Genomic DNA, 27323 nt, shown 5'->3' with positions numbered 1-27323 from the left:
TGGAAGGGGTAACGGCAAGATTAATGGGCGAGTTGGATAGAAGGGAGGCTTGTGCCATAAGCACTCCTGTTTCCAGAAAGAATGAGGAACGCCATATGCAAACCTGTGGTGATACAACTGCATTTAAAGCTGCAAAGCGTTGTTGGTTCTGCAATAAGCAAGGACATTTTGCAAGGGACTGCAGATCCAAAAGAAAGCAAAGTACTCCCAAGCCTGTTTCTGTTCGTCAAAACGAGCCGCGAGCTTTTCACGCTCGGACTAAAGATCGTAAAAGAATTAAAGATGCCAAGTGGAAGTCTTTTGTTATCGACTCAGGAGCATCGCAGCACGTTTGCAATGATCGAAGCTTGTTTATTTCTTTCGAAGAGGAAATTGGTAATGTACATTTAGCCAATTCACAAGTCCTGCAGTCGTTTGGCAGGGGTACCGTTAAACTTGACTCTTTAAACATTACAATAGCGAACTGCATTTACTGCCCGTCAATGGACAATTTATTGTCAGTAAGGTGCTTTGCCCGTCAAGGCATAACTGTGCGTTTCTTAAAGTCTATGTGTGAGTTTTTCGAGGGGAACAAACGTCTATTGTATGCCCGGGAATCTGATGGTTTATATAGACTGTATTTTCGCACCTACTCCCAATCGCCGATAAACTGCACAGCAGCACAGTTAAGCCAGGGGTTGAGGAATGTAAGGCCACATTCTGGGTGTGTCCACATGGCGCACAGAATTCTGGGACACCTGAATTTTGCTGATGTAATTAAGACACAGAATATTGTCAATGGCCTCAACTTAAAACCATGCAAATTCTTTATGCAGTGTCTATCCTGTTGCAAGAATAAGATTAAGGTTGCACGCAAGGGTAGGTGCTCAGATAGGAAAGTAACTGAGCCATTTGAGCGTGTACATTGTGATTTAGTTGGGCCACTCCCACCATCATTAGGAGGTTCAAAGTACTGGCTTACTCTGATAGACCAGTATAGTAGATATTGTTGGACTTATGCAATAGCTGAGAAGTCCCAAGCATTTGAGAAGTACAAGGTTTTTTGCAACTGGGTAAAAACACACTTTAACAAACCAATTAAGAACCTGTTTTCTGACCGGGGTGGGGAATTTGTTTCTGAAGATTTTGAGAAATTCCTGGAAGCGCAGGGGACTACTCATGAGTTGTCTTGCCCCCGAAGTCCCTGGCAAAATGGGCTTGTTGAAGTTGTGCAGCGTGACCTGCAGGCAGGGGTTAAAACTTATCTGCACGATGCTAATCTGCCCAAAGACTTTTGGGCTGAAGCGCTCCATGCCTTTTGTTATGTTAGAAATCGCAGTTATCATTCTGGTTTAGATGTCACCCCCTATGAGAAGCTGTTTAAAAAACGCCCTAATCTGAAATACCTACGCATTTGGGGTTCAGATGTAATTATGCATTATCCTGCTAAGCAGAAATTGGGTGAGCGTAGTGTCCAGGGAAAATTAATGGGCTACCAGCAGGGGGCGTACAGAATTTACATACCAGCAACTGGCAAATTTCATATTACCAGAAGCATGATACAAACTGTAAATTGGAATGGAGTTGCTGTTTTCCAAGATACTGATGGTATAAATGATACTGAGGAAGAAGAGGGAGAAGCAGCAGCAGCAGGAGAAAATGGTGCTTCTGAATTAATGGGGAAAGACAAAAAGCCTGTTGAATCTAATTTGTTTGAGGACTTAAAGTCACAGGCACCCGAGGGGAGGTTAGATTCTCTTGAGTTTTCTGACCGTGAGCTTAGCCTACAGGCACCTCTTCAGTCTGACAATGATGATTTACAACCTGAAACTAGTAGTTCACTTAGTCCCATTAAGTCTGAGGAGTCTGACTCTCCTTCCGGACTGAGACGTTCAGATAGAAAGAGGCAGAAGCCACAACGTTTTGCAGATGAACATTTTAATACTGTGTATGCCAATAAGGTGGTTTTTGAGCCAAAAAGCTACAATGATGTTCAGAATTTACCTAAGCACCAAGCTGTAAATTGGTATAAAGCTATGAACTCCGAGATAGCTTCTTTAAAAGAGCATAACACTTGGTCTCTTGTACCACAAACCCCAGATATGAGACTTATTGATTCAAAATGGGTTTATAGAGTTAAAATGAATGACAAAAATGAAGTTGTAAGGTACAAGGCAAGACTAGTTGCTAGAGGTTTTCAACAAATTCCAGGCGAAGATTATGATTTGTGCTATTCACCAAGTGTAAAATATGAAACAGTTAAGCTTTTGTTAAAAGATGCATCACAACGTGGACATTCTGTTTATCACCTAGATATAAAAACCGCATATTTGTTTGCAGATTTAAAAGAACAAATTTTTATGCGTGTCCCTGAAGGCATAGACGCTGCTGAAGGTTTGGTATGCAAATTAAATAAATCCCTTTATGGTCTGCACCAAAGTGGAAGGAATTGGCACCAAACTTTAGCAAAAGAATTGCTAGATATTGGTTTTTCACAAGGAAAGGCAGACAATTGTGTGTTTATAAAGGAAAGGGCAAACTCTGTAACAAAAATATGTGTGTATGTAGATGACGTGTTAATTTCTACAAAAACCAAACAGGAATATGAACAGGTAGTTTCACAGTTACAGAAGAAATTTGATGTGGTGGAATTAGGCATAGCTAAAAATTACTTATCCATGCAAATTGAGAAAGGCAAAAATGGATCTTTTCTGGTTCATCAAACTGCAAAAATTGATGACCTAGTTGAAATGCTACGTTTAGAAAATGCAAATGGGAAGGAAACGCCTATGGTGTGTGGTTTCACCTTTACAGGTGAAGATAAGCCATTTCCTAACAAAACTTTGTATCGTTCTGCTATAGGCAAGCTAAACTTCATTCAAAGAATCTCAAGACCAGATATAACTTATGCCTTTCACTTTCTGGCAAAATTTGTGGAAAAGCCCACTACACAATGTTTCTCTGCTCTTAAGAGAGTGGTAATGTACCTTAAACATACCAAACATTATAGGTTGCAGTTTACACCCAGTATTGATAAAGGTTTTGAAATTTTCTGCGATGCATCTCATGCAGTGGAACAAAATAATTGCAGGGGTGTGTCTGGTATGGTGTTTTGTTATAACGGTTGTCCATTTGAATGGAAGTCCCAGACACAAACCATTATTTGTCTCTCTACAACAGAGAGTGAATTATGTGCATGCGTTCAAGCCACTCGTGATGTAGAATGGTATCTGCAAGTATTTGCAGACCTACAGATGCAAGTAACACTACCAGTAAAAGTTTACCTTGATTCCCAGAGTGGACTTGCTATCCTGTGTTCAGAGACCAATACGCAGCGCACTAGAGTCTTAAGATTACGTTTAGAATTTGTAAAGAAACTAATTGCTGATGAAATGGTTGTATTTAAATATGTTCCAGGTGACAATCAAATTGCGGACATTTTTACTAAAGCTCTTCCAAAGGTTACACATGAAAAACATGTACAAAGTATGCTTTATGTTTTTGTTCCACAATGATGAACCGCAGGGGAAATGTTGAATGGTTTCTTTAAATGTAAAGGTTCATCATTGTTCCACTCCATGTGTATGTCTTTAAGGGGCCAGAGCAAGGGCCAGAGCAAGATAACGAGACCCAGCTTTACAGCTGTGAAACATAGCAGGTGCTGCTGAGTTGTATTTGATTAAGGCGTGTCAGCATTTGGGTAGAGTATATAAGGAGCAGCACCTAGCTCTCCCATTACCCTGGGGGATGGGTTGGTGGTTGGGTCTGGTTTGTTGATGTATTTAGTGTTAATGGAGTTTTTGTTTTTCTTATTAAAACCTTTAAGTACTTTTTGAGTCCTTTCTTTTTAATGCATGATCTCCCCAGCAAGCTCTCTGCAGCGTCACTATACTGCAAAAAGCCAACAAGATTATGTATATATCAAACTTTTGAATTATTCTACCAGGAGACTGGTGAAGAAGATGGAGACCTTGGCTGTATTTCTGATCATTTCTATTAGTCTATAAATAGCATTTAGCGCCATTGTTATTGGCCATCGTGTTGTGTTATATTGTTCAGCAGGGCTGCTTGCCTTGGCTGGCGGCGTCGGTCGGTCCTTTTCGGAGGTCGGTGTTGCCACGGCAACGGCCCTTTCGTCCGTTTCTTCTGGGGGGGTGTCTCTGAGGGGTTCCTGTCCTCTGCTCTCCCTCGGCGAGCTTTCTTCAGCTGTTGGCGACCAGGAGTAGGAAAATGAGAATCATGTGGCAAATCCTTTTAAAAAAAATATTTCCTTCTACCTAGTAGAAGCGTAAAGGGATATCTGGGGGGGGGGGGGAGAATCTGGTGGCAGGAGCTGCCCTGCCTTGTTGATTCCTGCTTTGCAGAGAGTTGAGCTAAATGACCCTCAGAGGTCCCTTCCAACTCTACAACTTATGATTCCATGAATTCTGATTCAGGGCTGCCAGTTTTGCTCCTAGGAAATGGAGGAACTGCTTTTCATCAAGGGGTAAGATAGCTGCTGGCACTGGCTAACTAAATTGGCTGAAACTTAAGGATTTGTGCTTCGGCTTGCTTTTTCCTCCTCCCTCTGCACCCGCCTTTCCTCGCATGCTGTGTCTTTTTTAGAGACTGTGCACCTGAGGGAAGGGGCTGCCTTAGAGCCGCTCTGAGAGTCTTTTTAGCTAAAGAACGGGGAATTAATGCTGTAAATATACAGGTGAAACTTGGAAAATTAGAATATCGTGGGAAAGTTCATTTATTTCAGTAATTCAACTTAAAAGGTGAAACTAATATATGAGATAGACTCATGACATGCAAAGCGAGATATGTCAAGCCTTTATTTGTTATAATTGTGATGATTATGGGGTACAGCTGATGAAAACCCCAAACTAACAATCTCGGAAAATTAGAATATTAAATGAAATGAGCAAAACAAGGATTGCAAATAGAGCAATATTGGACCGCTGAGAAGTAGAAGCATGCAGCTGATGACATGGCCCCCCAAATCTCTTTTCTAATGAGAGCAGCTTTTGCATCTCATTTGGAAACCAAGGACCCAGAGTCTGGAGGAAGAATGGGGAGGCACACAATGCCCGATGCTTGAAGTCCAGTGTGAAGTTTCCACAGTCTGTGCTGATTTGGGGAGCCATGTCATCAGCTAGTGTTGGTCCACTGTGCTTCATTAAGTCCAGGGTCAACGCATCCATCCACCAGGAGATTTTGGAGAATTCATGCTTCCTTCCGCAGATGAGCTTTATGAGGATGCTGACTTCATTTTCCAGCAGGACTTTGGCAGCTGCCCACACTGCCAAAAGTACCAAAACCTGGTTCAATGCCCATGGGATTACTCAAAATAAAAAAATTCCTTCCAGTAGCACCTTAAAGACCAACTAAGTTAGTTCTTGGTATGAGCTTTCGTGTGCATGCACACTTCTTCAGATACACTGAAACAGAAGTTGCCAGATCCTTCTATATAGTGAGAAGGTGGGGAGGGGTATTACTCAGAAGGGTGGTGGGAATGGGAGATTGGCAGATAGCGGAGATGAGCCTGTTGACGACTCTTAACGACTGTAATAGGTCTTACAGGAAAAGGCAAGGGGTGAGAAGGTGAGAAATGGCTTAGTCATGTATAATGAGATAAGAATCCAATGTCTTTGTTCAGACCAGGTCTCTCCATGGTTTTGAGTTTGGTAATGAGTTGCAATTCAGCAGCTTCTCTTTCCAGTCTATTTCTGAAATTCCTTTGTAGTAAAACAGCTACTTTGAGATCTTGTATAGAATGTCCTGGGAGATTGAAGTGTTCTCCTACTGGTTTCTCTGTTTTGTGATTCTTGATGTCAGATTGATGGGATTACTGTGCTTGATTGGCCTGAAAGGCTTGACATATCTCGCTTTGCATGTCATGAGTCTATCTCACATATTAGTTTCACCTTTTAAGTTGAATTACTGAAATAAATGAACTTTTCCATGATATTCTAATTTTCCGAGTTTCACCTGTAGATAAAAACACAACACAGGAGACCTGGGCTAAGGTGGTTCTGGACGAGGGAGCTGCTTGTTTTAGGGGACAGGGTGATGGCGGCTCCCCAAAACAAGAACCAAGCATCACATTGAAGAGCGTCACATCTGAGCCGTCGGCAGTGATCTTACCCAGGAAACTCACAAAACCTCACATGCCCACCTATGTCCCAGCTGGCTTCTGCCCGGCGAATGGTGGCAAAGCTTGGCTTGGTGCTCTGCAGTGGGGGGTGAGGCCTCCTCCCCGCTTGCCCTGTGGGGTTCAGAAAGCAGAAAAGTCCATCTTTCTATCTCAGCCAGAGCTGCAGTCCTGCACGCACACACTTAAAGCAGGGGGCCAAAATCGCAGTTGTAGGTACCGTATTTTTCGCCCTATAGGACGCACTTTTCCCCCTCCAAAAATGAAGGGGAAATGTGTGTGCGTCCTATGGGGCGAATGCAGGCTTTCGCTGAAGCCTGGAGAGCGAGAGGGGTCGGTGCGCACCAACCCCTCTCGCTCTCCAGGCTTCAGGAGAGCCCCAGCGTCAGCCCCACAAGGTCGGGGGACAGAGGGAGGCAGAACGCCTCCATCCCGCTGTCTCCCGAAGTGGTTTGGAGGCTGGCGGCGGGGAGACCCCGCCGCCAGCCCCGCAAGCTCCGGGGACAGTGGGGAGGCGCAGCGCATCTTCCCGCTGTCCCCGGACCTGATCTGAAGGCGGGCGGCGGGGAGAAGAGCGCTTCTCCCCGCTGCCGGCCTCGCAAGCTCCGGGGACAGCTGGGAGGCGCAGCGCGTCTCCCCGCTGTCCCCAGACCTGATCTGAAGGCGGGCTGCGCTTTTCCCCGCTGCCGGCCCCACAAGCGCCTGGGGGGGGGGGAATAAAAAAAATTTCCTTCATTTCCCCCCAAAAAAACTTGATGCGTCCTATGGGCCGGTGTGTCCTATGGGGCGAAAAATACGGTATTCTAGATCCAAATACCGTATTTTTTGCTCTATAAGACACACTTTTCCCCTCCTAATAAGTAAGGGGAAATGTGTGTGCATCTTATGGCTGCACAGCTATCCCAGAAGCCAGAGCAGCGAGAGGGATCACTCCGCTCCCTCTTGCTGCTCTAGCTTCTGGCTTAGCCACGCTCTGTCCCTTCCCCCACCTCCCGGAAAAGCCCCCAAGAGCATGTGTGCGGCTCTTGGGGGCTTTTCCCCGAGGAGGGAGAAGGGCTACCCATTAGTGACGGGCTGTGAAAGGGAGTGCTGAGCAGAGCCTGGGATGCATACAGGCTCTGCTCAGCGCTCCCCTTAAATATTTCCCCCCCCCTTGCATTCCCCCTCTAAAAACTAGGTGCGTCTTATGGTCAGCTGCGTCTTATGGAGCGAAAAATACGGTGCATCCCCTCCCCAGTTCTTCAAGTTGTTCAAAGAATTCCACAACCACCACCCCGTGCAAAATACAGTGGTGCCCCGCAAGACGAATGCCTCGCAAGACGGAAAACTCGCTAGACGAAAGAGTTTTCCGTTTTGGAGGTACTTCACAAAACGAATTTCCTATGGGCTTGCTTCGCAAGACGACAATGTCTTGCGAGTTCTTGCTGGTTCCCCCCCCCTTTTTCTAAGCCGCTAAGCCGCTTATCAGCTGATCCGATCAGCAGATAAGCCGCTAAAAGCCGCTAATAGTGCTAATCCGCTAATCCCTCAATGGGCTTGCTTCGCAAGACGAAAAAACCGCTAGACGAAGAGAATCACAGAACGGATTCTTTTCGCCTTGCGAGGCACCACTGTAATAATAATAAACCAGATCATTCTAAAACCTGTGGTTTTGATCGTTTTTGGGGGGAAGGGTACAGACATTTATTTATTTTGCAAGCAAGACTAAAATTCTTGGGGCACAATTCAGCCTAGTTTGCGCACCTTTGAGTCCCCATGGGCTGCTCAGCTCCCTCACTGAGCTCGGTAGGACCCCAGAGGAATTAATTTTGGCAGGATCGTGCCCCTGGGATTTAAAGTGCCCCGAGAAAACTGAACTGGAGGGGGGGGGGTTAATATTGAAAGAAGGCAAATTTCAAGATGCATGAAACGTCCCGACTGATGCAGAAGGAAGCGTCTTCTGCTCAGTCCAGTTCATGGCATCTTATTAAGAGTTTTGCTTGGGGGGGGGCAGTGGGAGGGGGGCGAGAAAGGAGCGAAGATCGATGGAGAAGGGTTGTTGGGTTGTGGGATGCTGACCTGAGTCGTCCGAAGAGCGCCTTCTCTGCTGCTCCCTCAGGCTGCCTCCTCGCCCCAGGTCCACGCTCTAGAACCGGAAGAGGAAGCAGGCAGGTTAAGAACGTCGGAGGAGGCTGGTTGCTGGATCAGGCCCAAGGGGAAGGGGAGGGGTCATCTAAGTCCAGCAACCCTGTTCTCACAGCGGCCAAACAGTTCGCAAGCAGAACTTCAGGGCAACAGCGAAACTCTCCCTTTTTGCATACTACTACTTATTATTATTAAAGCCTTTTTGAGACAGACACATTTAAAAGGGGGAAATGATAAAAAAGAGAAGTGATGAGAAAGAAAGAAAGAAAGAAAGAAAGAAAGAAAACAGAAGAAAAGAAAAAGGGCTTCCAATTCTGTCTGTTGCATAAAATGAATTATTCAAAACATTTTCTCCACAACAACGACAACATCCAACTACTCCACTTTCTGTAGAACGTTTTATTAATCTTTTCATACGCTTTCACAATATCAAATTATTACATTGTTCCGCAAGATGACTTCCCGTACCCATCTCCACAGTGTTTTTCCTCAAACCTTTCCTTCCTAAACCTTTATATCTTTATCCATTACAAAAACTTTCTCTGTTATAGTTATTTTATCATTTTCCTTCTGCTGCTTTCATCTCGAATCCTGCCCGCGACCTCATTTGACTCTAATACTATTCCACTTCCCATAGACCGGTATTTTCCCAGTCATCAAACGCAACTATCACATGCTGATCTCCCATTTTCACACAAAAAATTCCCCAAAAGGGGTTTCAATTGATGATATTGATAGAAACAGCGACACTCTCCCTCTCCTGGGGACTGGGCATTCAGAGGCAAACAGCCTCAGGTTGCTAAAGTGTCCGGCAGCCACTGACAACTCGAATTTGCCTAGCCCCGCCTCCTCCCCAGTAAGCCACCAATTACCTCCAGCTTGGCATCCAGGCTCCACCCCTTAGCACGTCCCATTCCGGGCAGGGCCACGCCTTGGACCCGCGACGGCTGCAGGAGCTCCGCCCCTTTGGAGTCTGGCTCCGCCCTCCCCGTGTCAGGATTGGAGCTCTTTTTGCGGCGTGGGCGGGGAGAGAAGAGAGCAAAGCGAATGAAATGCAAGACCTCCTTTGACAGCCCCCTGCTTTCTACCCTCCCGCCATTCCCGGGAACAGAGACTTCCTTTACCTGCTTAGCCCTGCTGGGCAGACCCTTCACCCCATTTCTGGGGCCGAGGACCCCCATTCCCGGAAGGGGCACAGCCGCCCCCAGGCCATCCTGCCCCAGCCGCCTCTCCTCCTCTTGGCTGCCCGAGGGGCGCAGGGGGGGCTTCTGGTCGTCCCCACCCGTGGGGGGCGGGGGAGGGCTGGGGGGCAATTCCTCGGGGTCTCGCTCCCCCTTGATGCTGCGATGCTTGCGGAAGTGGAAAAGGCCCCTCCTCCTCTTCTTCTGGAGGGGCGGGAGGGGGTCGGAGGGTCCCGGCCGCACCCCACAGCCCTTGGGCGTCCGAGGGTACCTGTGAGAGGGAAAAGGCGGAGGAACTGAGGGAGGGGAATCTCAGCTGCAATTCCAGCGTTGCAGGGGGGTTGGTCTGGATGACCCTTGGGGTCCCATCCAGTTCTGTGATTCTTGAGCGCAGCAGTGGCTGCGGAGGGGAGAGCCACGGGGCCTCCTGGACTAGCACTTTTTCAAAATTCTCCATCGTGGAGGCGCAATAAAAAGGACATCTGGGGGGTCTAGACTGCAAATTCTGATACGATACGATAATCTTTATTGTCATTGTCCCATACAGAACGAAGAAATTGAAAAAATCTACATCGGACATTCAAAAACCAACAAGCCTGCTATCCCAGCTATCCCAGCCTGGTTAACCCCCCTAAAAACTCTGATACCTCGTAATTAAATACAATATATTCCCATAGAGACTACCTTAAGTTAAAGGGACCCCTGACCATTAGGTCCAGTCGTGGCCGACTCTGGGGTTGTGGCGCTCATCTCACTTTATTGGCCAAGGGATCCAATACAGCTTCTGGTTCATGTGGCCAGCAAGACTAAGCCGCTTCTGGCGAACCAGAGTGGCACATGGAAACACCGTTTACCTTCCCGTCGGAGCGGTACCTATTTATCTACTTGCACTTTGACGTGCTTTTGAGCTGCTAGGTTGGCAGGAGCAGGGACTGAGCAACGAGAGCTCACCCAGTTGCGGGGATTCGAACCGCCGACCTTCTGATCGGCAAGCCCTAGGCTCTGTGGTTTAACCCACAGCGCCACTGGCGTCCCCCCAGAGACTACCTTACACTGCGTATAAAACCAAAGTTGCCTTTGCATAGAAACTGTTTCTCAAGCGGCTAGTCCTAGTCTTTATAACCCTGTCCCTTCTTCCAGAAGGCAGAAGCTGAAAGAGATCATTTCCGGGGTGCGCACTATCTCTGCAGCTTTCTTGTGACACCTGGAAGCATAGATTCCAGGGGGTGGGGAAGGGGGCGATGCCTAACTACTGTTGTCTATGCTCTTGTAATGGGAATTGGGGTTGCTTGTGCGTAAACTGCAAACTGCTCCAAGCTAGTCGTATAGCTAAAACTTTCCCCAGTTGACAGCCCTTGAAACACGACTGTCTTAGTCACTGGCAGAATCCGTCAGTGGGCAGGACCTAAATTTCTTCCAATATAAAAGTTGCTTGACTCCAAGTCTCCTCCTAGATTCTCTGCGTGGAAGCCTTCTGCGCAGCGTGGGCGTGCCAAGCGGAGGTCCTGTGCTCTCTCCGCTGATTTCACTGGAAGAGTCTCGGAGCCTCCCCTCCGCCGTACTCTCAGCTTCCCCTTTCTCCCTGGTGTCCCCTGGATTTCCTTCCCCCGAGGAAGCTCTCTCTCTCTCCTTGCTAGTTCCCTCCCCTGCATCACTGGAGCGTCTTACCTCTCCTCTTCCCTCTGATGGCAGTTCCCTGACAGCTCTGGTAACCTCAAGGTTAGATTACTGCAGTGCGCAGGGCTGCCTCTGAAGACGGTTCGGAAACTTCAGCTGGTGCAAAATTCAGCAGCCAGGTTGCTCACCGGGGCAAGATGGTTTGAGGATATTGCACTGATCCTGGTCCGACTGCACTGGCTACCGATGAGTTTCTGGGCCCAATTCAAAGTGCTGGTTTTGACCTATAAAGCCTTAAACGGCTCAGGACTGCAATACCTCAAGGACCACCTCTCGCCTAATGTACCATCCTGGATCCTGAGATCATCTTCCGAGGCCCTCCTTCGTGTGCCTCCTTCTCGAGAGGTCCGGAGGGTGGCAACACGAGAACGGGGCCTTCTCTGCAGTGGCTCCCTATCCGTGGAATGCTCTCCCCAGGGAAGTTCACCTGGTGCCTTCATTATACACCTTTAGGCGCCAGGCAAAAACATTCCTTTTTAACCAGGACTTTGGTTGATGTGATTGACATCCTACGCATTTTAAAATGTGTTTTTCTGAGGGTGGGGCTATAAGGTTGTTGTTTTTATTTTTATTCGGTATTTTGTAGTTTTATATCTTGATTTTATTCTGTGAACCGACCTGAGACCTCCAGATAATAATAATAATAATAATAATAATAATAATAATAATAATAATACATTTTAATTATACCCCGCCCTCCCCGGCCAGAGCCAGGCTGAGGGTGGCTAACACCAGTAAAATTACAATAAAAACATAATAGCGGGGGGGAAAGAAGAAGAAAAAACCAATTTAAAATACAGGTTAAAATACAATTTCCAATGCAGCCTTATTTTAATAGGAGCCCATAAATCAAAACCATAAGGGGAGGGAAACATAAGCGTCAGACTGAGTCCAAACCAAAGGCCAGGCGGAACAGCTCCGTCTTGCAGGCCCTGCGGAAATATGTCAAGTCCCGCAGGGCCCTGGTCTCTTGTGACACAGCATTCCACCAAGTCGGGGCCAGTACTGAAAAGGCCCTGGCCCTAGTCAAGATATAGGGCGGTATATAAATTAAATTAATTAAATAAATAAAAACTAATAATAATGAGGCTCACCCAGTGTTGTCGGTAAGGACCCTCCTGTTAAAAAATTCATCGAGACCCTCGTCCAGTCGGGGCACCGACCCGTTCTCCTGTTCTCGGGACTCTATAGAGCCCACGATTCGGTTCTGAAATGGGGAAGGACGATGAATGCCTTGTTATCTTGCACCGCCTAGTTCACAAGGAACATCTCCTCCTTATTCATATGTCTAAAGGAAAAGAGGAAGTCCCACCTTTGGTGGACGAGACTTCCTGTCTAGGAAGGTTTGAAAAAGGTACATCCGATTTGTATTGTTCTAGAGTTCGGTTTGGTTCAAAGGGTGAACGGACCGAAAGTTGGGAAATGGGAATGAATGAGGAAGAGGAAAGAAGTGTATGGATTTGTTAAAAAGAACACATAGAATGGGAGAATAAAGGTAAAAAGAGAGGAACCTACAAATGGGCAAATGAATATAAAATGGGAATTTGTTGTTGTTGTTTAGTAGTTTAGTCGTGTCCGACTCTTCGTGACCCCCTGGACCAGAGCATGCCAGGCACTTCTGTCTTCACTGCCTCCCACAGCTTGGTCAAACTCACGCTGATAGCTTTGAGAACACTGTCCCACCATCTCGTCCTCTGTCGTCCCCTTCTCCTTGTGCCCTCCGTCTTTCCCAACATCAGGGTCTTTTCCAGGGAGTCTTCTCTTCTCATGAGGTGGCCCAAGTCTTGGAGCCTCAGCTTCAGGATCTGTCCTTCCAGTGAGCACTCAGGGCTGATTTCCTTCAGAATGGAGAGGTTTGATCTTCTTGCAGTCCATGGGACTCTCAAGAGTCTCCTCCAGCACCATAAGGCAGAGGAAATAAATGAGGTGGTGGTCTTGTGTGATAGTCTTGTAATAAGATTAAAGCTTACTGGGAAATGATATATAATTGAAAAGGATGTTCAAAATAACCTTTGTAAAAACAAGCAAAAAAAAAAAAAAACCACACCCAGAAGCTTTTCTTTTGGGAATTATTGGGACAGAACTACCTAAATTGTATAGAAATTTATTCATGTATGCTACTACAGCGGCACGAATGCTACTTGCCCCAAAATGGAAAGAAGCAGATGTCCCAGCAAAGGAAGAAGGGATACAGAAACTTATGGAATATGCAGACGGTGAAACTTACCGGAAGAATAAGAAATCAAGATAACAAACTTTTTTAAACAAATGAATGGAAATGGTTTATGGAATATTCACAGATAAATAGTTGACAGATAAAAAAACACTGGCAGGATTATTGTAATAACCTGCAGTTTCAGAAGAGTATATATTTAAATTAGATCATTAAATGAGCAAATTAAATGAATTTGGATATGCGGAAGGTATTAAAAAATAAATTTAAGGAGCCGCAGAAAGAGGGGAAGGAAAGGTTAAAATGAATGTAAAATTAACAAAATGTATAAACTCGAAAAAAGTATAAATAAAAACTTTTTTAAGAAATGAGGAAGCTAAGTGGAAGGAAGAAATGAGGGAACTAAGTGAGTGGAAAGTGGGGTGAATTCAACCGGTTGTGGACAGGAAACGAGGGAGGTGACAAACAGAGAAATTGAGAGACCTTTGCGTCAGGCTGGTGTGTGTGGATGGGGCAGAGATGCCCCTCTGCGGGGACCCTTCTGCCGGCCGAATCCAGCAGAAAGCCCCCAAATGCGGGCTTCAGAGGGTGGGAAGGAGGGGCTGAGCTGGGATTTGAGCCACCACATGAATTGAATTTTATTATTTCGGTCACAGACCAGTTCCATCCACATAAAATATCAAGAAAGTCATAAAACACGATAGGGATACATTTGAATTTGCAGTTAGGTATAACAAGGCCAATACAGATATAGCAACAGTTAAAAAATATATAAATTAAAAGTTGGTCACTAACATATACCGTATTTTTTGCTCTATAAGCCTCACTTTTTCCCTCCTAAAAAGTAAGGGGAAATGTGTGTGTGTGTTTTATGGATTGAATGCAGGCTGTGTAGCTATCCCAGAAGCCAGAACAGCAAGAGGGATCGCTGCTTTCGCTGCGCAGCGATCCCTCTTGTTGTTCTGGCTTCTGAGATGCAGAATATTTTTTTTCTTGTTTTCCTCCTCCCAAAACTAGGTGCGTCTTATAGAGCGGAAAATACGGTAACCTAAACTTATCATTTAAAAACCTTGATCGTTATGATAGCACAGCTTGTTCCCTAAGTTTTATGGCAATCGCACAGAATTTGGCTACCCTTAACGTGATCTCGGGATCCTTGTCCTCTACCAGGGATTTTAGACACTGAAGTTCGCCACCACATGATAGCATTAGGCACGAGATCAGCCAAGTTGCAAAAGGCCTTAAGGAATTGTGCAGCCCCACCTCTCACACCAAGAGGCCAAATTTGCGCCCAGCAAGGATGGAAAAGCAATGGGGGGAGAAGCTTAGCGGCGGAACGGAAAGGCGGACAGGAGAGCCGAAAGCCGCAGGGGCTCGTGTGCAGGATACTCACATTGGGCCGGAACCTGCCCTGCGGGGTGGCACGGGGCGGCCGGGGGCGGCTGCGCGTGCGGTGTTCCAGCCGGGCCCCTTCCGTCGGCAGCTCAGAGAGTGCTTCGAAGGACGTGCTGCGGGAATGCAAATATTGGCTGCTGCTGGCCAGCGAGATCCAGCCCAGCGGGGAGTCCATCCTGGGCACAACCAAGTCGCCGTCCTGCTCAGAACCACCTGCAAAAAGAGGATGGGGGTCTGTCTGGTTGGAAAGACTATACCACTTAGAGGGGAGGGACGGGGGGGAAGCGTGCCTTGCAACAGGGTGGGCATTTTCAGATGCAATGGAAGAAACAGTGATGGGCTTCGGCTGCAGCAGCAGTTCTCAAAGTGGGGGGTAGTGGAATTACCTAGGGGGCATGCTGGAGGTTGGAAGCTGCCCAGAGTGGCTGGAGAAACCCAGCCAGATGGGCGGGGTATAATAATAATAATGATAATGATAATAATAATAATAAATTTTATTTATATCCCGCCCTCCCCAGCTGAAGCCGGGCTCAGGGCAGCTAACAACAATAAAATAGTACAACATACCAAAATCATTCATTATAAAATTAACTCAAATCAAACTGATGGTATAAATAATAAATTATTAATTATTTATTATTATTATTATTATTATTATTATTATTATTATTATTATTATTATTTGACTATCGGGTATCAAAGAGCTGGAATGACCACATCAAGTTCATTAGCTTTGGTGAATTCGTTAAAGATTTTCAATTGGATTTCGGGGGGAAAAGAACGTGCAATTAAATGTTTGTTCTGAATTTTATTGTGTTGTTATATTCCACAGTGGGAATATATATTTGGTCAATGGAGAGTTATTGATGAGGTGGAGGAATAAAAAGATATGATCCCCTTTAATCAATGGATTGATGACAAGACAACACTCACAACACATGAGCGGACTGCTTATAGATGCAGACTTGGTTGGGGGGGGAATATATAGACATTTGGAGCGGGTTCAACCTTGGGTTCCGTGATGTTGCTTGGACTACAACGACCATCGTCCACGGACCGCTTAGCCAATGGACATGGATGATGGGAGTTGTAGTCCAGTGACTGGGAATCTGGGGGTACACCAGGGGTAGCCAATGCTCCAGATGTTGGGAGCCAGATCTCCATCAGCCCCTACCAGCACGGCGAACAGTCAGGATGCAAGATGGAGCCCCCTATCTTCCAGAGGGCACTGTGTTGGCTACCCCTGGCCCACATTGGCCAGGGTTTTCCAGCCCCAGCTGGCATCACTGGGAACTGAGACTGCATGCAAAAGAGACACTCAACCACTGAGCTACGGCCCGTCCCCAGAGGCGAAATGTATGGTTGGGAGGGTGGCGTTTGGGGCAGGCAGCTCTCGCACTCACTAATGAAGGCAGAAGCGGGCCGGATCCTGCGACAGTTCTTCCGCCTCTTGATGGCCATGGTGTCCTGGGGCGAGACGAGAGAGTGGTCAGGCGAACCCCTTCCAGGGCTAGATGGGAGCCTGGGGCCTCCCCAGAGTTCACCCACTTACAATGCTGGAGCCCAGCTCGTCGTCCGTGGTCTCCTCGTGGTCGTGGAGACGGGGTTTCCCAACCTGCTCCAGGAGGGCGCCGTTGTCTTGGCCCTCGGAAAGCCGGCGGAGGTGGCTGATGTGCTGGGCCTGAGGTTGGGGAGGAGATTGGGGAGGCATTACGGGCTGAGAGAGGAGAGGGAGGCCTCCCTGATGCAAGAGAGAGGAAGGCCTGCAGGTGAGCGTCAGCATATGCCTGAAGGCACGTCTCCACTCCCATCGCTCTGCCCGGACGCTGAGGTCCAGCGCTGAGGGCCTTCTGGCGGTTCCCTCATTGCGAGAAGCAAAGCTACAGGCAACCAGGCAGAGGGCCTTCTCGGTGGTGGCGCCCGCCCTGTGGAACGCCCTCCCATCAGATTTCAAAGAGATAAACAACTACCTGACATTTAGAAGACATCTGAAGGCAGCCCTGTTCAGGGAAGTTTTTAATGTGTGACATTTTAATGTATTTTTAATCTTTGTCGCCTGGCGAGACCCAGCCAGATGGGCTGGCTACAAATAATAAATTATTATTATATTATATATAGGTGGCATCTGAAGTTATTTTCAACTGCTCTTTTCACACACTGAATGGCTTTTGATAATGCCAAGGTCGCGGGTTCGATTCCTGCTGCATATCCGTGTTTGAAGGGGGTGGGACTAGGTGACCCTCCCTTCCAAGTCTATGATTCTACAGAGAAATCGCTTGAGATACTTTTAGGGGAAGAGACTTGTAAGTGGAATCGATTGAACCCATACATATAGGACACAATTACAGCGGGTTTTGCGGTACACTTGCCTGAATTCGTTCCCTCTCCTGATAAGATAGTGAAAGGGGCATTCTCCCTGCTAATTCCGGGGCGGGGGGAGGCGTTGGCTTAGCGCTAGTGGCCAAGCACTCTGCACATGCCCTGGGGGGAGTTGGTTAGGTAGCAATTTGCAGAGGTCAGGGCTGAGGCCTGGTCCAATGCCCCCTCAGCACTGTTTCTAGCATTGAGCCCTGGATTAAATGAACCCCGGGGGGGTGTAATTAGGGGCGGAATGGGGCTCACCAGACTCTTGTGAGCGTAGTACAACTCCTGCAGCAGCTCCTCCACAATGGTGTTGGTCAGGTACGTCACCACCGACAGCTTGACCTCGCTGGGCGTGGGATCAGAGATAGAGAGGGTCAGAGAGCTTCGCATACCCCCCTTCCAAACCCCTGTGCCAATCCCAGTGACAGATTTACATATAAGCTAAACAAGCTATAGCTTAGGGGCCCCAAAAAAATTAAAGGGAAAAAAACCTGGATGTACACTTCCAAAATATAAGACAAAAAGCAAATAAAACAAAACCTACAGTGTTTTGTGTTGTGTAGGCTCCTACGATGTAAGTAATGGGCCCCGCCCATTAGTTGACTACTATGGTGACATTGATATTATATAAAAAATGCATTGTATTAACTACAATTGCATTGTACAAGTTATAACACACTTCATTTCATATTAATAAAGCTAATTATAATTATTACTAGTTTGCATCATATATTTGCACCTATTATTATTTCACGTTGCAGCAAGTTTCTAGAGACTAGATGATGAGACTTTGTAAATTGTGTTTCTAAAGGAACTTTTGTTATTGCCAAATGCCAATGTGTTTGCATTATTAAGTTTGTTATGAATAAAATATCATTTTAAGTTAGAGCTTAATAAATATTTCACTATTAATATACGTAAAGGTAAAGGGACCCCTGACCGTTAGGTCTAGTCGCGGACGACTCTGGGGTTGCGGCGCTCATCTTGCTTTATTGGCCGAAGGAGCCGGCGTACAGCTTCTGGGTCATGTGGCCAGCAGGACTAAGCCGCTTCTGGTGAACCACAGCAGCGCACGGAAACGCCGTTGTCCTTCCCGCCGGAGTGGTACCTATTGATCTACTTGCACTTTGACGTGCTTTCAAACTGCTAGGTTGGCAGGAGCAGGGACCGAGCAACGGGAGCTCACCCCATCGCGGGGATTCAAACTGCCAAGCTTCTGATCGGCAAGCCCTAGGCTCTGTGGTTTAACCCACAGCGCCACCCACGTCCCTACTATTAATATTTCTCCTTAATTGTACAGTGGAACCTCTACTCATGTACAGAATCTGTGCCGGAGGTCCGTTCGTGAGTCGATCCGGGTCGCTGGGAGAAGTGCCGTTCTACACGTGCGCAAATCGTGGCACACCCGGTATTTACTTCCAGGTTTGCCGCAGTCACGAGTCGGATTGTTCGAGAGTAGGGGGGGTGGTTAAGTCGAGGTTCTACTGTATTTCACTATTAATATACTTCTTCTTAATTGTATTTTAATTCAACAATTACTTTGATACAATACATATTTTGTTATGTGCAAATGGCTTTGGGTACCTATTAGGTCCATAAATTACCATATATTCAGCACAAAAAACAGCGGCAATTTGTGGTTGACAAAGGACAGCTGGACATATAAAGGGCCCCATTGCCTCCAGTAGCTGAGGGCCTCATCAAACCTAAATCCGGCCCTGGCCAGGCCCCACTTCGGATAGCATGACTGCCTTCCCCCCACCCCCCAAGCTTGTGGGGCGGTAACTCAGTGGCAGAGAACCCGCTTTGTCTATGAAAAGCGCCATTCTCAGTCCCCGCATGGCATTCCCTCTGCACCCTCCTGCTCCTCACTTGAGCTTGTTCTGAATGTCCTGGCCAGCTTGCTCCAGCAGAGCCCCCCGGATGAAGTTTCGGGGCACGGTGACGCGCTCCGAAACGGCCGCCAGCATCTTGTTGTGCTCTTCCGCCACCTGGACGGCGTGTGGGCACAGCTCCTGGGTGAGGGAAACCATGGACTCCAGGATCACCTGCAGAGGGGAGAGAAGAAGCAGGTGGGATGGCCTGGGAGTCGGGCTCAGTGTGATGGCCTGGGATTCTGAGTCTGAGAGTGAACCGGAGGAATCCCAGCCGGCACAGGAGTCCCCGCCTCCAGGGCCGGCTGAACTGGGGCAAGGCCTAGATGCTGAGGAGCCTGCACCTGTGCCAGATCCTCTGGGGCAGGCACCAGGTGAGACCATTCTGGCCCCAGAGGTGCTGGAGGACTCAGTGGCTACAGGTGAGCCTCCCCCGGGGCCCAGTAACCCTTCGGCCTCTCCTGAACTGCAGAGGCTTAGGGCAGAGAGGCGAAGGGAACTGGTCTCTCCCAGGAGGAGTGCTCGCCTTAAGGCCAGGAGAGGCGGGGCTCCTGGGGGCCGGGACCGCCCCCGGCCTTAGAAGAAGATAAAGGTCAGGCAGCCCGGTCCCAGGTTGCGGGAGCAACGTCGTTGTGGAGTACCTGCTTTTACCCAGACCTAGATCTGCACTCCCGGTGTGCCTGTTCCACGCCCGGCTTCCTGCTCCTGACTCTCCGGTGTTCCTGTTCCTCGCCCGGCTGCCCGCTGCTGACCTACCCGTGTTCCTGTTCCCCGCCTGGCTTCCTGCTGCTGCCCTACCAGCGTTCCTGTTCCCCTGCCCGGCTCCCTGTTTCGGACCTCGCATCTCATCTAGTGTTCGTCTACCCTGCTAGTGACTCTGGACTGAACTTCGGCTACGGTATCAGTACCTCCTCCCCCCCCCCCGGGACCAGCACACTCAGACTCGGAACCAGAGGAGTCTCAGTCCACACCGGATCCTTTGCCCCAGGCAGCATCTGAACCAAGTCTGGGGCTTTTTCTGAAGAGTCCCAGTCTGCACAGGTTCCCCTGAGACAAGCATCAGCTGGGTGGAGTCAGGGGCCTGAGCCTGCCCTGGCTCCAGATGCGGGGATGACCTCGTTGCCTTCAGCTGGGCCATCACTTACAGCTGCTCCACTACCGGTTGGGTCAGGAGAGGCTTAGGCAGCCCCTGGGTCTAGTAACCCACCAACGTCTCCCGAGCTGCAGAGACTAAGGTCTGAGAGAAGGAGAGACCTGAGTACTCGCAGGAGAGTGCTCGCCTTCGGGTGAAACAGGGAGGTGAGTCGCCAGGGGATCAGGACCGACCGCTAACCCGACGAAGGTAAAAGGCTGTCGGACCCCGCCCCAGGTTGCGGGAGGAACATTGCTGTTTGCCAGAACCTGCCTGAGATCTTGGCCTTGCCTGGTTTTCTGCCTTGTGTCCTGCCGTGGCCCTGTCGGACTGACCTCTCGCGGAACCCTTGGATTTGGGACTGGACCTGGACTGCGTCACTCGTGTTACCCCCGGGCCCAGCACAGTAGGGCAGCGGCTGGGCAAGAGAAGAGCATTTGGGATGCCCTGATGCCAACCGCACGGCGGGTGTCTTTCTCAAGAATCAAACCCGCCCTTTCGCACAAGGCGGCGGGTGTTCCTGCAGAGGGCTGACCGGTTCCCGAAGGCCCAAGGGGCCTTCTCCTCCATTTATTTGGTCACCATGGCAACCACTGGCTTCTTCAAGCCTCTTGGTGTGTTGAACCAATGGTGAACCGTTCCAAAAGCTCTGCAAACACCATCTTGGTCAGGCATAGGCAAACCCGGCCCTCCAGATGTTTTGGGGCTACAATTCCCATCATCCCTGACCACTAGTCCTGTTATCTAGGGGTGATGGGAGTTGTAGTCCCAAAAACATTGGGAGGGCCGAGTTTGCCTATGCCTGATCTTGGTAGTCAAGAGAACCCCACAATTAATTGGTAGCGGTTGCAGCAATGAGCTCATAAATGTTCATATTCCCTTGCTTCAATATGTTCTGGTTATCTCCCGGCTTAGACTACTGCAATGCACTCTACGTGGGGCTACCTTTGAAGGTGACTCGGAAACTACAATTAATCCAGATTGCGGCAGCCAGACTGGTGAGTGAAAGCGGCCACCAAGACCATATAACACCTGAAAGACCTACATTGGCTCCCAGGATGTTTCCGGGCACAATTCAAAGTGTTGGTGCTGACCTTGAAAGCCCTAAACGGCATCGGCCCAGGATACCTGAAGGAGCGTCTCCACCCCTATCGTTCAGCCCAGACAGGGAGGTCCAGCTCCGAGGGCTTTCTGGCAGTTCCCTCCCTGCGAAAAGTGAGGTTACAGGAAACCAGGCAGAGGGCCTTCTTGGTAGTGGCGCCCGCCCTGTAGAACACCCTCCCCTCAGATGTCAAGGAAACAAACAAAGGCACCTGAAGGCAGCACTGTTTAGAGAAGTTTTTAATGTTTGATGTTTTATCGTGTTTTTATTATTTCTGAAGGCAGCCCTCTTTAGGGAAGTTTTTAATGTTTGAAGCTGTACTGTTTTTAATATTCAGTTGGAAGCCGCCCAGAGTGGCTGGGGAAACCCAGCCAGATGGGCGGAGTATTAATAATAATAATAATAATAATAATAATAATAATAATAATAATAAATATTCTATTGGAAGCCTGGATCAGAGGGTTGGATTAGGACTGGCTTCCTCAAACTCCCGATGTTTTGAGACTACAATTCCCATCATCCCTGACCACTGGAGGGCCGAGTTTGAGGAAGCCTAGATTAGGACCTGGGTTCAGATCATGGGGCGCTCGCTGGGTGACCTTGGGCCATGCACAACTGCTCAGCCCAACCAACCTCACAGGGGTGTTGTGGAGATAAAACAAGGAGCGGGGAGAACAACGTATGCCGCCCTTGAGCTCTTTTAGAAGAAAAGTGGGGTTTTTAAATGCAGTAAATGAAGAACAGAAAAGCAAAATGAAAACAGGACCGTGCCCTCGCAATACCTGCAGTTCCTTGTCGACTGCTTTTGAGACCTCGTTAGCCACTGATTCTAGCCTGTGCCGGACTGGACCGTCGCTGGCCAAAATGTGCCCAAGCTCATACAGGCTGGGGAAGAGCTAAGAGAGAAAAAGAGAAAGGATGCTTCGCGGGTGCTCTTCTCTCTGTGTTTGTTTTTTATTCAATAAACTGCAATAAAAATATAATCATTAAAAAGCACACAAGGAACACACCTACATAGACCCTTCTGCAGTTTGGGTTTGGATCCAGATTTTCACAGAGAACGTTTGGGAGAGAAATTCAGTACACTACAAATCTCTATTACGGTCATAGGTAAAGGTAAAGGAGACCCCTGACCATTAGGTCCAGTCGTGACTGACTCTGGGGTTGCAGTGCTCATCTCGCTTTATTGGCCGAGGGAGCCGGCGTACAGCTTCCGGGTCATGTGGCCAGCAGGACTAAGCCGCTTCTGGCGAACCAGAGCAGCGCACAGAAACGCCGTTTACCTTCCCACTGGAGCAGTACCTATTTATCTACTTGCTCTGGTGTGCTTTCGAGCTGCTAGGTTGGCAGGAGCAGGGACTGAGCAATGGGAGCTCAACCTGTCGCGGGGATTCGAACCTCCGACCTTCTGATCGGCAAGTCCTAGGCTCTGTGGTTTAGCCCACAGTGCCACCCGCGTCCCTTTAAATAAATAAATAGCTGACAAGGCGAAGAAAGGGTGGTGAATACAGCACAAGATATTACGGGCTGTCCCGTGAATCCGCTGGATGAAATAGCGGAAGAATGTTGCCTCAGGAGAGTGAGGAAAATTCTCAGGGATGATTCACACCCTGGCCGGCACTTTCTTGATCTCCTGCCCTCGGGCAGAAGATATAGAAGCGTGATTAGTCGCACCAACAGGGTAAAGAACAGCTTCTATCCATGGGCTGTTAGGCTGCTGAATGAAAAGATAACAACAGGGCAACTGACTTTCGGGTTTGGTGGGTGTGCGTCAGTAAAAGGTAAAGGTAAAGGGACCCCTGACCATTAGGTCCAGTTGTGACTGACTCTGGGGTTGCGGTGCTCGTCTTGCTTTATTGGCCGAGGGAGCCGGCATACATCTTCTGGGTCATGTGGCCAGCATGACTAAGCCACTTCTGGCGAACCAGAGCAGCGCACGGAAACACCGTTTACCTTCCCGCCGGAGCGGTACCTATTTATCTACTTGTACTTTGACGTGCTTTTGAACTGCTAGGTTGGCAGGAGCAGGGACTGAGCAATGGAAGCTCACCCCGTCGCGGGGATTCGAACCACCGACCTTCTGATCGGCAAGTCCTAGGCTCTGTGGTTTAACCGACAGCGCCACCTGCGTCCCTTGTGCGTCAGTAAATGTGGGGAATTAAGACTAAGAGAGCTGAGTGGGGAGCGCTCGTGCAATCTCACTGTGTACAAGTTGTACAAGTGACTATAAAGTATTTCAATTCAATTCAATTTCAATATGAAGTTATATCAGCCACAGAGCTCCCCGGGGTGACTTTCGTCCTCTCACTGCCTCTCAGTCTAACCTACCTCACAGGGCTGTCGTGAGCATTAAATGAGGAGGGGGAAATGAACCACGTGCGCAACGCCTTCAGATCCTCGGAGGAAATGTGGGGCCAGGACTGTAAATAAACAGATGAAGCTCACCGCCCGTGAGTTCTTGGCTTCCTTCATGAGTTCCCGGGCGTAGAGCACTTCCTCCTGGATCGTGTCGGCGGAGCAGGTCCGCAGCAACTGCACCTCTTCCTGGACCCTGACACAGAGGCGGCTCATCATCTAGGGAGGGGGCAAGACAGGGGGCCATTAGCTCCTGCCCCTCGCCAAGGCGCCAAGTCCCGAACCCGCTGGCCAGCCAATCACAGCAGCCCCTCCGGGCATGGGGCGGACAGGCCCCGCTCGTTCCCCACGGGAATTGGCGGGAAGGGGTGGCAAGTGTGTGCCGAACAGGGAGATGGGAACGTTTACTTGCTCGGCGCTATTGGTGACGATTCCCTGGTGGAGACGGAAGGCTTGGTCCTGGGGGAACTTCTGTGAGTGGTTGTTCCTAAGGAGACACCACTGGATCTGAAGGGGAGAGAGGAAGGGGGGAAAGAGACAGGGGAGGAAGCATGCCAAAGCTGGGATTTGGCGACACTCCTGCGCGTCAGAGGTCCAAATCTATTCGTTTCAAGTTTCTCCGCTACAACTGCCGCAGACGACGATTTCTAAAGAAATCTTCACAAAAACTCAATTTTCCTCTTGCCCTGAATTTCTGTATGCCGCTCCACCCAATACAGAGCATAGCTGTCAACTTTTCCCTTTTCTTGCGAGGAATCCTATTCGGAAAAAGGGAATTACCCTTTAAAAAAGGAAAATGTTGATAGCTATGATACGGTGGTACCTCGGTTCTCGAATGTCTCCGTTGGCGGACGTTTCAGAACTCAAACCCAGAAGTAAATGCTCCCGTTTTCGAACGCACCTCAGAAGTCGAATGGCTTCCGCTGAGGCAATGCTGTATTTTTCTCAATTTTCTCTGTAAATTTGCAGAGCGTCCTTTGCGCCTCGGTTTTCGAACGTTTCGTATGTCGAAAGGTCTTCCGGAACGGAACCACTTTATACGCATTTTCGCAAGCAATTCTCCCTCATAAAATGCCCCTTGTGTGTTATTTCCACATATAAAGACTTTTGTAGCCAGACTTTCTCCCCATATGTCCATTTTTACACACATTACTTGGTTGGGGGGCAGTGGCAAGTGTAAAATTCGCAGAAGTGCAAGTGCTTAAGAATCGTTCGAGAGGAACGAGTTGAGTAGTTTCTCGCTAAAATGCAAACGGGACCAAATTATTCCCCTTATCCCGAGGCCCGTAGGGAAGGGGCAGGGCTCACCTTTTGCCACACCTCGTCCGTCCTCTCAGGGGCGTTTCGGTAGGCCGCCGTGATGTCGCTCATGGGGAAGGACATGAACTTGAGGGTGTAGTTGCTGCAAAAGAGGCCGTTTTATTTATTTATTCGAAAGCATTTATAAACCATTTAACGTTTCAGAAACCTTTAAGCCACGTACTCTCTTTCTCTCGTGAAAATGTGAGCATGAGAAGCCATTTTTTTGTTGTTTTTGGGGGGATTTGATATCCCGCTTTATCACTACCCGAAGGAGTCTCAAAGCGGCTAACATTCTCCTTCCCCTTCCTCCCCCACAACAAACACTCTGTGGGGTGAGTGGGGCTGAGAGACTTCACAGAAGTGTGACTGGCCCAAGGTCACCCAGCAGCTGCAGGTGGAGGAGCGGGGAATTGAACCCGGTTCACCAGATTACAAATCTACCGCTCTTAACCACTACACCACACTGGCTTTTGACTCCCCCCGCCGCCTATTCCCTCGAGGAAAAGGAGTACAAAACCGCTCTAGTTACTCACTTCTCCAAGGCCCTGGCGATGTCCTGAAAGCCTTGTGCAGTTGTATTGTTCTTATCCCAGGAAATACTCCTTGAAAGCAAGAAAGGGGTGGGGGAACAGGTAGCGGTTGTGATCCCATCTCTTGTTTTGACTTATCAATTCCTGACCCGCATCAAGCAATTGAGTTCCTTCCCTCCTTGGCTGCCAAACAGCAGTTATGTGAAGCAGCCTCCGTTAGCAACTACTCTATTCCGAACTTTAAAAAAGGGAAGCGTAATGCTCATGGTCAACAAAAGAGGTTTAAAGACTCTCTCAAGGCAAATCTTAAAAAATGTAGTATATACACCGACAACTGGGAAACACTGGGCTGTGAGCGCTCCAGTTGGAGAACAGCCTTTACCAAAGGTGTTGTGGGCTTTGAATACACTCGAACTCAGGACGCAAGGGAGAAATGTGTTAAGAGGAAGGCACACTTGGCAAACCCTCACCATGATCAACTCCCACCCGGGAAACCAATGTCCCCACTGTGGAAGGACGTGTGGATCCAGAATTGGCCTCCACAGTCACTTATGGACTCACTGATAAAACTGTGTTTATGGAAGACAATCTTACTCGGCTACGAGTGATCGCCAAAGAAGATAGGAAGACACAGTACACCTGACCAGGAGCCCATTCTTAGAATACTCCATTACATGTTCCCTTCCCTGGTTTCCTATTTCATCCCCCACTTATAACCTCCAGGTTGTGGGATCGAGCCATACATTGGGCAAAAGATTCCTGCTTTGCAGCGGGTTGTACCAGATTACCCTTGCGGTCCCTTCCAACTCTATGATTATACAAACCTCCATACTATTGGGGATTTTTTGGGGGGGGGGTAGGGTTGCAGCCAACACAGCGCTACCTTAACTCAGCATCCCTCACCGCAAGGCTATTGCCATTGGACTTCCCCACCCCTTCTCCTCCTCCGCAAATTCACCCTCTAAATCTATTATAGGGGGTCCCCTCGATTTGCTAGTGCAGATCTGGGGAAGAGAAGTGATCCCAGCGTTAATCCTTGCACGGATCCCATTCTGCGAGCAGCAATCCTTGTGTTGATGGGGGGGAGTCAGAGAGTGCGCTGAGGTAAATTTCCTTCCCTCCCAAAAAAGCCCAGGCAGGCATTTTTGGGTCCGTGTGGCAAAATTCGGGGGGGGGGGCAAGTGTACCCCAGAGATCCAAAGGCTGGGAAAACCAACCGGGAAGTCCCCCCCCCCGCCTGACCGGCAAGTTTCCCACGCCCACCTCAGCGTGCTGTTGATCTGCAGGGCTTTCGACAGCATCTTGGCTCCGATGTCCTCCATGCAGTTCCCACTCAGGTCCACTTTGGTCAGGCAAGTGTTGCTGCCCAGGGCGTTGATCAAGATGCTGGTGCGGGTTTTGAGCCGGGAGTCGGCAACGGAAAAAGACTGCAGGGACTTTGGGGTAGCAGGCAGGACGGAGGGGAATAATAAGAAGAAGGGCAGAGTGAACGAGCATCTCATCGTGGCACAGGGCTTAAGAGTGCCAGATTAGGACTGGGGGTGGAGGGCGGCCGGGGTTCAAATCGCCACTCAGCTGCGATGCTCACAGGGTCAGCGTGAGCCAGTCACCGCCTCTCAGATTATCCTACCTCGCAGGGTTGTTGTGAGAATAAAAGGGGAAGGGAAAGAATTGCCTGCGCCATTGTGGTACCGATATATATTGATAGATAGCCTAAGATACACAGACAGTAAGAGAAAGTGTGAAGAAGATGTCGTGGCACCTTCATTATACAGTGGGACCTCAGTTTAAGAACAGTCCTGTTTACAGACCACCTCTCCTGTTCTGCCCCACAGAGGACCTTAAGGTCCATGAATAATCATAGTTTAGAGGTCCCGGGCCCTAAGGAATTCAGATTATCCTCTACCGGGGCCAGGGCCTTCTCAGTGATGGCTCCGACCTGGTGGAATGCTCTGTCCCATGAGACCAGGGCCCTGCAGGATTTAACTTCCTTCTGCAG

The 27323-nt window shown here is 48.7% G+C and overlaps 1 protein-coding gene across 6 annotated transcripts in view; it reads right to left on the bottom strand.

Moving 5' to 3' along the window:
• CARMIL3 (capping protein regulator and myosin 1 linker 3) overlaps positions 1-27323 on the bottom strand; it is a 93698-nt gene that overhangs the window by 10761 nt on the left and 55614 nt on the right. For 5 of the 6 annotated variants that reach the window (XM_081167673.1, XM_081167675.1, XM_081167676.1 and 2 more), the window contains exons 21-37: positions 26588-26760; positions 25328-25396; positions 24801-24894; positions 23901-23999; positions 23583-23711; positions 21920-22033; positions 18902-19077; positions 17288-17375; positions 16218-16346; positions 16069-16132; positions 14664-14878; positions 12192-12304; positions 9364-9691; positions 9112-9246; positions 8174-8240; positions 6140-6229; positions 4052-4185 (exon numbers count right to left, since the gene is read on the bottom strand). In XM_081167673.1, the coding sequence (XP_081023799.1) occupies positions 4052-4185; positions 6140-6229; positions 8174-8240; positions 9112-9246; positions 9364-9691; positions 12192-12304; positions 14664-14878; positions 16069-16132; positions 16218-16346; positions 17288-17375; positions 18902-19077; positions 21920-22033; positions 23583-23711; positions 23901-23999; positions 24801-24894; positions 25328-25396; positions 26588-26760 (2217 nt within the window). The remainder of the gene's footprint in view (positions 1-4051; positions 4186-6139; positions 6230-8173; positions 8241-9111; positions 9247-9363; positions 9692-12191; positions 12305-14663; positions 14879-16068; positions 16133-16217; positions 16347-17287; positions 17376-18901; positions 19078-21919; positions 22034-23582; positions 23712-23900; positions 24000-24800; positions 24895-25327; positions 25397-26587; positions 26761-27323) is intronic. The other variant, XM_081167677.1, reaches the window with a different exon arrangement.

This window comes from Podarcis bocagei, assembly GCF_964188305.1.
Source record: "Podarcis bocagei genome assembly, chromosome: 13".
Taxonomy (NCBI): Eukaryota; Metazoa; Chordata; class Lepidosauria; order Squamata; family Lacertidae; genus Podarcis; species Podarcis bocagei.
Note: the sequence above shows the minus strand (reverse complement) of the source record. Positions and strands in the feature narration are given on the sequence as shown.